This window comes from Arachis ipaensis, chromosome B10 (assembly GCF_000816755.2).
Source record: "Arachis ipaensis cultivar K30076 chromosome B10, Araip1.1, whole genome shotgun sequence".
Lineage (NCBI taxonomy): Eukaryota > Viridiplantae > Streptophyta > Magnoliopsida > Fabales > Fabaceae > Arachis > Arachis ipaensis.
Window position 1 is genome coordinate 131,858,048 of NC_029794.2, and position 11,460 is coordinate 131,869,507.

The following is an 11,460-nucleotide window of genomic DNA, read 5'->3' on the forward strand; positions in this document are numbered from 1 at the left end:
TTGTGATAGAAAAAAGTAATAATTCTCAAAGAAAATTTTTTATACAAATTTTTTATTTTTACATCGCTATATTTTGTTGTGTCTTTGTCCAGTAGCTAACAATTCGCCAGTGGTGGCTCTGTGGTGCGGCGCGGCGGTTCCAAGAAGGGAGAAGATTAACGATGAAATGGAAATGAGAGAAGAGGGAGAAGAAGAAGAAGGGAGGGGTCTCGACTGTGGGTAGACGGCGATGGAGAGGGGCTATGATAGTGGTGGTTTTGGTGGCGGCAGATTGTGGTGTAGGGGAGAGGGGAGGAAATGGATGGAAATTTGATTGAGGGGAAAAAGGTTCGCATTTTGAATTTACAGCCCATTTACCGTTGAAAAACCATTGCGGGTCACTAAAATGCTGTGTTTCACTAAATGGGTTTACTGTCAGATTTTTTCGACGGTAAATCCGACCTTAAAGGACGTGCCAATTTATTTTTGTTTCCCTCTAAATATTACTAGCGAATTTACCGTCGAAAACCAAAATCCGCCGGTAATTACTTAACCTTTCGAATTCGACACTGTTATCACTGGTAAATCCGATGGTAAATTTGCTGCTACTCTGAGATGCTAAATCCAATGGTAAATCCGATGGTACTCAGTGTTTTTCTTGTAGTGAGAAGTAGAAGCCAATGACATAGAAGTTCGTCGATCCACTTGACAAATAAAAATACCATCACAGCGCTCAAATTATGTTTTGACAAGCCATGAGATGCATATTGTCTTCTGACAAAAGATAGAGAGACAGTAACTTTTATGGAGGCTATGCGCAATCCATATGCTTTTATATAGATGACAACAATGCAAGAAGAAATTGAGGCATTACATAGGAACCATACCTAGAAACTTGTTGCACTTCCAGTAGGTTGGAAAGCCATTGGTAACAAATAGGTTTACAAGATCAAGCAAGATAGCAATGATCAGGTGGAATGATATCGGGCAAGATTGGTTGTCAAAGGACATGCTCAGAAAGAAGGTGTTGACTTTAATGAAATACTTTTTCCAGTGGTGAGACTAATTACTATCAGAGTAGTTTTGGCTATGTGTGCTGTATTTGATTTATATCTAGAGCAATTGATGTAAAGACTGCTTTTCTTCATGGAGAACTTGAAGAAGAGATATATATGCTCCAACTAGAAGGTTTTGAAGAACAAGAAAAAGAAAATTTAGTTTGCAAGTTAACTAAATCTCTGTACGGTCTAATGCAGGCGCCAATGTGTTGGTATAAGAGATTTAATTCTTTTATTATCAGCCTTAGAAATAACAGACTTCCATTAGTAATATTGTCCATCATCGTGCCTCACACACTAAGTCTTCCTGATCAGGTTATAAGCATCATTTTAAATTCCAAAATACACTATGTAGCTGATGTTATGAATTACCTGCATAGATGAATAAAATTAATCTAAAACCTTAACAAGTCAACTTTGCAGAGTTACTAGAGCAAGAAGGTGCAGGCATTATTCAAACCGAGGGAGAAAAATGTTCAAATCATACAAAGTTCAGTGTTTTAGGCTTGATTGAAAAGGTAAACAGATAATTGTGTTTGGTCTACCTTTATCTTTTTCCATATTGCTTTGATTGCATTTGCATCTCCGATATTGATTTCCAAATAATTCATTCACTCTTTTTCTCCCAATAGAAGCTCAGAGATAAGTAATTGAATTTTCACCCCTAGAATAAATGAAATATTAATTTTTTGTTTTAAATTCAATGGATCGCCATACACATTGTTATTGTTGTTTGATAAATGTACCATTCTTTAAACCATTAGATTTCTCATAGTTGGTCATTGCAGGCAACACCAACTTTGCACTAGCTTTACCATCGTAAAAAAAAAGAAAATTGGCATTACAGTTAGAAATTGATTCTTTTCTGACACTAATAGAAAATAAAATTAGCTGAAAATGGAATAAGTGTTTTCAATTATCAGTTGCTACTTATAAACCTTATACTATATCAAGTTCCAAGTTCACCGTACTTGAATTTTGAATATTTGAAACTAAGAAAACAATAAAGGTTGGTACTTTAATGGTTTAATCCCCACCCCGCACTACAGGACGAATGGAGGATAGTGGCGGTTTAATTGCCAATTTGCAGCGGTTTTAAACTGCCGCTAAAGATGACGCCAACGAAACAGCAATCGCAGTGTATAAGGGCGCGGAGATGACATTCTGCGGCAGTTTCCAGCAACCACCGGCATAATCGTCGCAAATCAGACATTTTGCGTCGGTTAATTTAGCGATAGTTTATAACCGCTGCTATATCACCAAGAGACATTTGAGAATTTATTTGCGACGTTCTTAAACTGCCGCAATTTGATTATTGCGTTTTATATGGTTTTTATTTGCCCGCTAATTTTATAGCAAATTTTTTTTAAAAATCTAATATTTTAGTTTGATTTAATTTATTAACCTGGGGATATTTTTTATCTATTTTTTTATTTTAAGAATCTTATCGTTCTTCTCTAAAATTCTATATTGTAGGAAAAAAACTCATGAATATTTAACTACAAAACAAACTAACATGTTTATTTTAATATCATTAAAGTATTTCAATAGTCACCCAAAAAAGTAAAGTATTTGGCTAATAATTAATGCTGCATAGTTAATATAAACAAAACATATACTGAAAAACAAACAATTGCATATATCCTAATTTCTATTTTCCGTCATGTCCATCCAAAGAATTCATCCATGCAGCGATGTCTAGTGGCAACTTCCCACCTTGCTGTTGGACCAAATAACTCAGCACACTCTCTATTGCCTACCTCTTCGTTTTCTCTGCTGCTACTTCATCCTCCTTTGCTTTCCTTTTCAATTTTTTGGCCGTCACCTCTGCCTGTAGTTCAAACAGCATCCTTTGGGCCTCTTCTATTTGAGCTCTATCCACCGACGGATGCGAACTCGGACGGAAGAGTTGACTTGGTGTCGGCCCAAAACCTATGCCACGCACTCTACCCGGGTGCTCTTTACCGAGAGCTTGGGCAAGGAAATCATTTTCTGACAATATTCTTGTAGTTTCATCCTGCTGCTCAATCTCAAATATTTTTTCCTGCAGACGTAAATAAAAATACACAATCACACTAGGAATATAGCATACTCAAGACATTTTAATAATTAAACCCAACATGTTACAACATAAATGATTAAGTGTACTTACACCAATTCTCTGAGCTTCTTCGTGTATATAGGTGCCATCAAGTCGTTTGTGCTTTAGGATCCATACTTCTCCCCTAACAGCTCTCCTCCCTTGTTTTTGTGACTGTGACAATATAATTTATAGCATAAGTTTCACTTCTTTAATTTTTTCCAATAATTTTTTGTTGTTTTACTCTATAAATAAATCCAAACTACATACCAACCAATTTATTTTACCCCAATCAATTAAGTATCTAATGATTGCTCCATTTATTTTTCAAGGATTAAGTAATTGATTATACTTAAATAGTAAAATTATTTTAATAGCTCCAGCATTACTTTTTTGGAAATCAGCATCACTTGTCAATTCCTTATAACTTAAAACTGAAGAATGATTTGCTTAAAAAAAGAGAATTATTCGAGACAATGATAGGCACCTATACTTGATTTCAAATCTATATTACCTCTTCTTCCCTTGCCCTAGCCAAGCTTTTAGAACTGCCAGTGTGCGTGTAAAGTTGCTTCTTTCGATTCAGCGCGTTTTGCTTACACTTCGCCTATTATTTCATCAACAATAAGATTAGTTAGACACAGAATAAATACATAGTGTACCATAAATAGTTAAATGTTCTTATATTTCTCTTTTACTTTGGTGTATTACTTATATATATGTTCCTTTTCTCTTTCTTTGAAAAGTACTATATATAACTCCAAAAAAGCTTGAATGCAATAAATTAATCATTAGGACTGAAAATTAGTTGTTACTTAAAAAATGGGGTACCTTTGTTGCAGGATCATTACGATAATCAATGAACCACCTCCAATGCTCTTTAGGAATTCCCGCCGGGCGGTTATCAAGATTCTGTTCAAGTGTCCTTGTTGGTTTGTAATGCGCATCATACAGCCTCCCCCTTGTATCCTTCCAGGACCTCCCCATTTGTTGCAAAAATGTTTTCTTGATTCTACTACCGCTATCTTCATGAAAGTGGAACATCTCCTGCAACGACAATGTCCAGCTATAAGTAATTGTAAGATGAAATGTTTGATATAATTAAACAATGCCAAAAGTCATTACCTTTATGCAATCATCATAAACCCTGTCTTTGTCCTGCACCTTTGCCCAACTCTTCTCCCAGATAGGAAATTTGCTATAATCAGAACCTAGTGCTCCTAGAATGCGACTCAACAGGCCAGCTCCATCTCCGATTGCTTGCAGTTCCTCGTTGAACCTCAATATGATCTTGCTACCATTAAGAGGCCGCTCCATAGCCTCCCTCACACTCATTTTTGCTTGCTTGATTATTCCATCAGAATCTATAAAAAATAAAATCTTGTTTATGTGTCCAATGTGCCCAACATGTGAGAAATATAACAATATCATTAGCAAATCAATTAAAAAGTCATATGGTTCAACACTTGTTACCAATGAGATCAACATCCCAAAACTCAGTAGTCTTGCGTCCTTTGCGCTTTTCAGCATCAGAAGTGGCAAACATCCTGTCAATGTGTTCGTCAAACGAATCTACATCATTCGCCTCTGGATCCATGTCTTCATTGCACAGTTTCGTCACTTGTACACCGTTAGCGGTCTGTGACTCAGGTTTTGGTTTGCTCTGGGGCGGACGAAAGGGTCGGAGAGGAGCCGCTGCGGAGACACCACCATTACTGGAGGGCAGGGGGATGAGCCAGTCATCGTCAGCGGATGGTGAAGACGCAGGAGGTGCAGTTGGAGGCTGCTGACTTGGTGGTTCCACTCTTGTGCCTTTTGTGTAGCGAGCTTTCCTGGGCATCTTAAAATTCTAGTATAAACACATGTAACATGCTAAAAAATATAAATTAATCTTAGACTAATAGAATTACAGGCTATTAATAGAATTACCGCGTCTTAGGTTAATAGAATTACTCATATTATAACTAGATCACATGATAGTAAATAACATTATATATATGTACATAGATTAATTATATAAATGGAACCTTTTTTCCCAAATGATCCAACTACATATAAATTAAAAAAAAGCCAAAGGCAAACATGTAAATAGAGGAGGAAACTAATAAAGAGAATAGGACATTCTATTGCAACAATGAAACTTATTTGACAGTGCATAAAAAATTATTAGTTTCTCTAATTGACGCAGGAGCAAGTAGAGTTAGTAGGTTAATTATATTAGTTAATTGTAATAAGGGAATACAAGTCCCATATTGTTTAGGATAGTGAACTTTGTGTTATGTATTAGTCCCACATCGTCCAAGTTATGAAGGTTTTTCCTTCTCTCACTAGTATAAATAACTCATGTACCTTTTATTTATGAAATAGAAGTTGAAGTTGATTTTTGAATATGAAATAAGCTGTGTGCTTATTTTCCTCTAGGCTCTTTGAGAGTAAGAGGTGCATCATTGGCTTAGTCAACCAAGGTGGGCTTATGGCACCTCGACTTAGTCAACCAAAGTGAGTTTATGGCTATTTTTACCATAGTGGGGTTGTTAACCTCGCCAAGATTGGTGATCCAAGCAACGTCCCGGTGTCAGTTTGGTATCAGAGCAAGGTCGGTCCTCATGGCCTTCACCTTGCTTTAGTATAATTTTATTTGATTTGTGGTGTAGGTTTTTGGCGTGGATTAGCTAATGGGATCTTTTGGTGTGGATTTGTCAATGAGATTGTCTGCTGCCACGAATCTTGTAAAATTTTATCTGATTTGTGAGTGCGGGTCTTTGGTGTGGAGTCACCAATAGGATCTTTTGATGTGGATTCATTAATGAGATCGATCATCTGCTGTCACAAGTCTTTTCACGCAAGAGTTCTTTCAACCCAGGGAGAATGACGCAGGAGCAAGTAGAGTTAGTAGGTTAATTATATTAGTTAATTGTAATAAGGGAATACAAGTCCCATATTGTTTAGGATAGTGAACTTTGTGTTATGTATTAGTCCCACATCGTCCAAGTTATGAAGGCTTTTCCTTCTCTCACTAGTATAAATAACTCATGTACCTTTTATTTATGAAATAGAAGTTGAAGTTGATTTTTTAATATGAAATAAGCTGTGTGCTTATTTTCCTCTAGGCTCTTTGAAAGTAAGAGGTGCATCCTTAGCTTAGCCAACCAAGGTGGGTTTATGGCTATTTTCACCATAGTGTGGTTGTTAATCTCGCCGAGATTGGTGACCCAAGCGACGTCCCGGCGTCACTAATTCTCTATTTGACTGAGCAACATCTACTCCCTTAGATTATTAATTACCATTATTAATATTCTTATTTTTCACAGGTGCCAAAATTTTAGATATTTTTAATTAAAAAATTATTCCTAAAGTTAACAGCCATCATTACTCTTTGTGAGAAATTAAATCAGAAATTAATTAAATAAATCAGAGGCCATATTTTTTAATATTTTTTTCTAGTTACAATGAAGATATGAAAATGCAACCCCCAAACCCTTCAAATCTTAGCTGTGATTGTTCATACCCCCATAGAATTGGATTTAAAGATAAGGTGAATAAATTATAAATGCAAAAAAGAATGCATGTGATTAGATATGGTCAGCAATTCAATTAAGTGGAACTTGTGACTAGCAAATGCCAAGTAATGTGATTTGTTCCTAATAGCAATGGTGTAAAGTGCACCCGTTCACTCTTGATGGGTTACAAATTAGAAACCGAAGCAATAAGAGGAAGATAAACAATTAGCATGAAGATGGAAACTTTATACCTCAACGAGTACAACGACGACGTGGAAGAGAACTTGACTGACGACAGTGTGGAAGAGAACTTGACTGACGATGGTGAGGGAGCCAAGGACACAACACTTCCGAGCACGATGCTCAGCGGCGAAAAGGAGAAGACAACTTTCCACGGTAAGACAATGTGTGTTTCGAAAATAAGGATTCATCTAGTGAAGAGTGGGGGTGTATGTGCGAATTGAGAGAAGTGAGGAAGTATATGAGGTTAATTAGTTAGTTTTACCTCTAATTAGATAGTGGTATGGGCCTTGATTAATTTACAAACTATCAAAACGTAAAATGGATTAAACTGATAATAATACTAATAATTAAAGTTTTATAATAACAAATAAAAAAATACATGATTTTGCAAATTTGTTTACAAATCTCATCCAAAATAAATTTAAAATTACAATATTATATATTCTAACAAAATTTAAAAAATTACAAAATAAAAAAACTTAATACATACTAAAATAATTTGTGTACTTATTTTATTATATTTTGTATTATCTTCTAAATATATTTGAAAATATTGCAGGATGAGACCCCTTATTTGCATCTTTGTTTTATTTAATTAAATCTTGGGAGTGATTGGTTTGCCTAAAATCTAATCTTGCATTTAATGTCATTAGCTTTGGCCAACTAAGGTTAATTTTTTACTATATTCATTAATTTTTTTTACGATATTTTCCAACTCATCAAATTAAAGATTAATTTACTGCAAATCTAAATTTTATTAAAGGCTTTTTCTATACGCCAACTATGTATTAGATGTACAAAGAAAAAATTCAACTCCTCAGTACTTGTTTAAATGAACAAATAAATTGATCATTCAACCAGTTGAAGTTGATTTACTATAGTAAAATTATTAATTTATACAAAATTGATGACTCAGATGACATTTCAGCATTGGATCGAAACATATAAAGCAAGGTTACATGATCAATCACTTAATTAAATCTCGACTCAAAACAGAGTATATATATCACTGTGGCTCAAGTAATCATTATTCCTTTCTAGATAGTAATATTAATAATTCACACGAGCAAGATAAACAAGTTAAAACAAATTCTTCTCTGTCCAAACTCAATTGATTCAAGTGGTCTTAACTAAAGGGCATCGATCAACGATGTTACAAGATTTTTAGAAGTGAATTGCGGCCGCTTCTGTTTGTTGCATTTTTGTATTGGAATTGAAAATTGGGTTCATTTTTCAGTGAACGATGAACCACATTCATAATATATTATCTTCTAGTACTCTTTATTCCTTAAATTAAGCAAAGCAACTTAGATATATGATCAGTTTCTTTGTTTTGAAATATATCTACAGTGAGTTAAGTTATACCAGTTACATGGCTACTCAAATTGGTGGTTCACTTGTTTGTGGAGTTGCTATTGAAGGGGTTGTGAAAAGAACAAAAGTCAACACTGAGGTTGGGAAGTGTAATTTCCATTTTAGAACAGCAACAGCAAGAAGGGCCTGGAATTCCATCTGGATTCTTCAGAAGAAAGTGGTTTTCTTTGATAATTTTGTAAGGCATTGTGGTTTGGTTGCTAATGAATTATGATGTTGGGTTGAGTCATTTTGATGTGAATAATGATGATGACGATGATGATGATGATAGCGCATCATCAGAAAATGGCATCTTGTTCAACAAGAAAAATTTATATGATATGATGATAGTGCATTATCAGAAAATGGCATCTTGATCAACAAGAAGAATTTGTATGATTCCGACACTCTTTTACTCAAATTAGCATACTTTGTCAATTAATTATGAGTTCGTTTGTTCTTGAATGTTAATCAGGTATGATGTAATGAATATTATGCTTATCTATGTGACTTTTGGCTTTTTTTTTTTTCAATTCTCAATGTGTTTTATGGGATAAATTTAGAAAACAAACCTAAGGTGGTATTCATTTTACCATGAAAAAATCTAAAAAAAATCTATTTTACCATACTGATGGATTTACAGACGAAAAATTTGTCTGTATTGAGTTCAAATTGCTTTTCCAAACTCCAATTACCGATAGAAAATTCGTCAAAAAATCTGACGCTAGTTACCAACAAAAAATCTGTCGGAAAATATGACGTTTTTAGCGAAATAGAGGGGTCGATTACCAAAGAAAAATCTGTGAGTAACAGAGAAAAATCTGTTGGTAATAATTTTTGATGAGGCTTTTACCAATGTACAAAATTCGTCGGTAATCAAAAATCTGTCTGTAATAAAGATTAAACCTGTCTATAAATCTGTCTGTAATAAGCAATTTTTTAATAGTGATTGCTCAATTAATTTATTCCAAAATCAAACCCCAAAAAATATGAATGAAGGAAAAAATTGTCAATAATGGAAAAAAATCTGTTGATAAATTATCGACGAAAAAAAGTTGTCGGTAAATAATTTTCAACGAGGCTTTTACAGAGGGACAAAGTTCGTCGGTAACGAAAAATCCATCTATAATAAAAGACCAAATTTGTCTGTAAATCCATCTGTAATAAGCAATTTTCTAGTTGTGAGGTCTGGTGAATTGGTGATAATGATTTTATCATTCTGCTATTGTATATGGATGACATGTTGGGGGTAGGTCCCAACAAAGATCAAATACAAGAATTGAAGGCACAATTACCTAGAGAGTTTGATATGAAAGACTTAGGACTAGCAAACAAGATTTTAGGGATACAAAAGAATTATTTGAAAAGATCTTGCAACGCTTTAACATGCAAGAATGTAAGTCAATTTCAATTCTATTTCCTATAAATTTTAAATTATCCTCAAGTATGTGCCCTAGTAGTGAAGCAAAGAGAATGGAAATGTCTCGAGTACTATATGCATCAGTGGTGGGAAGCCTTATGTATGTCATGATCTATATAAGGCCAGATATTACTCAAACAGTTGTGGTGGTATATCGATTTATGGCAGATCCGAGTAAAGAGCATTGGAATTTTATTAAGAGGATCCTGAGATACATCAAAAGGACCTCGAATGTTGCATTATGTTTTGGAGGATCAGAATTCATTGTCAATGGATATGTCAATTCAGACTTTGCAGGTGATCTTGATAAACGAAAATCTACTACAGAATATGTGTTCATACTTGCAGGAAGAGCTATGAGCTGGCTCTCTAAATTACAGATTGTTGTAGCTCTATCTACTACAGAAGCCGAATATATGACAGCTACACAAACATGCAAGGAAACTATTTTCATTGGGTCCAAAGGTTGACAGAAGAACTCGGACACAAACAACACAAGATTCCTGTATATGGTGACAGTCAGAGTGCCTTACACTTTGTAAGAAATCCTGCCTTTCATTCAAGAACAAAACACATTGGAGTACAATATTATTTTGTTCGGAAAGTAGTAGAAAAAAAGAGTGTGAATATGCAAAAGATTCATAATAAAGATAACTTAGTAGATGTCATGACAAAACCAATCAACACTGATAAGTTTGAATGGTGCAGTCCTATGGCCTATTGAGTATACGAGCAACATGAAGTCATGAGACTTTTAATACCAAAATTAGCTTTAAGTAAGAGATTGTAAAAATTAAATTAATAAAGCTCATTTTAGAAAACAAATAAATAAATAATAGCTAAATAAAATGAAAGGTAATAAACAATCCTAGTTTATAACCATAGAATTTATGGTTGAAAAAGAGAAGAATTATATATCTCTAATTTACGGACGGTTCATATTGAAGAAACTCATCTATAAATTGAGTTTTTTCTTAATTCATTTCAATCAATTCATCCAACACGAATAATAATAACATTGAGTTACATAGAGAATTTTTTCTTTGAGAGGTTTCTCTTATATTTAAAGAGAGGTGTATTCTCCTTTTGTTAAGAGAATATTATTGTAATCTCCTTATGATAGAGAGAAGTTGTAATTCTCAAAAAAAAATTATTTTATATAAATTTTTAATTTTTTATCTCTATATTTTGCTGCGTCATTTATTTGGTACCTAACATTTAAGTAATTTTTCAGTATTTGGATAATTTTATCGTATAGAACTATTTTTTAATGATAGAAATGATAATTTCTTTTTTTATATAAGTAGATTTATCAGCGTTTAAAATTTTTGTAGGTAGAAATGATAATTTACTCTTTAATACGTGAATTTGTATTTTTGACCTATAAAGAATACACAATTTTATGTAAAAATTGGCTTATAGTGTGGTTTTGGGTATGAAACAATAAGGTTGGTCTTCGCTTAGGATGGATGGTCTATCTTTTTGAGAACATAAACTAGCTACATATTTAATCATTGAAAAGTTGTAAGAGGCTTCTTGTTAAATGTTTTTTTTTTTTTTTTAATTTTGGGTTATTCAAAACTCTAAGCGTGATTGTTTAATTTGTCGACTATGGCAGTGTGGCTTTCTTAAAAAGTTGTTCTATCTTGCCATTTATATGGAGTTGGTGAAGTCTAAAGTGGGTTGAAATTAAATCAAGCCTTGAATTATCAAAGGATAATGCCTATAGATATTTTCAATGTATGCAACTTAAAAAGATACATTGTTTTACATATTTTTTAATAAAATAAACAAATTTAATATTATTATAATTTAAATTTAGTAGAC

General features: G+C 33.6%; 1 protein-coding gene across 1 annotated transcript; it reads right to left on the reverse strand.

The window, feature by feature from the left end:
* On the reverse strand, positions 2,603-4,130 carry LOC110267678. Its single transcript, XM_021113496.1, has 3 exons — positions 3,949-4,130; positions 3,632-3,724; positions 2,603-3,291 (listed from the first exon to the last, which is right to left on the reverse strand). The coding sequence occupies exons 1-3, from the start codon at positions 4,102-4,104 to the stop codon at positions 3,130-3,132; spliced, it is 411 nt and encodes a 136-aa protein (XP_020969155.1). The 5' UTR covers positions 4,105-4,130; the 3' UTR covers positions 2,603-3,129.

Coding starts and splice junctions, on each gene's coding strand:
- LOC110267678 (XM_021113496.1), bottom strand. CDS start 4,104: ATGGGGAGGTCCTGGAAGGATACAAGGGGGAGGCTGTATGATGCGCAT. Junction 3,725..3,948: donor GTAATGATCCTGCAACAAAG/GTACCCCATTTT, acceptor ATGAAATAATAG/GCGAAGTGTAAGCAAAACGC. Junction 3,292..3,631: donor CTAGGGCAAGGGAAGAAGAG/GTAATATAGATT, acceptor ATATTGTCACAG/TCACAAAAACAAGGGAGGAG.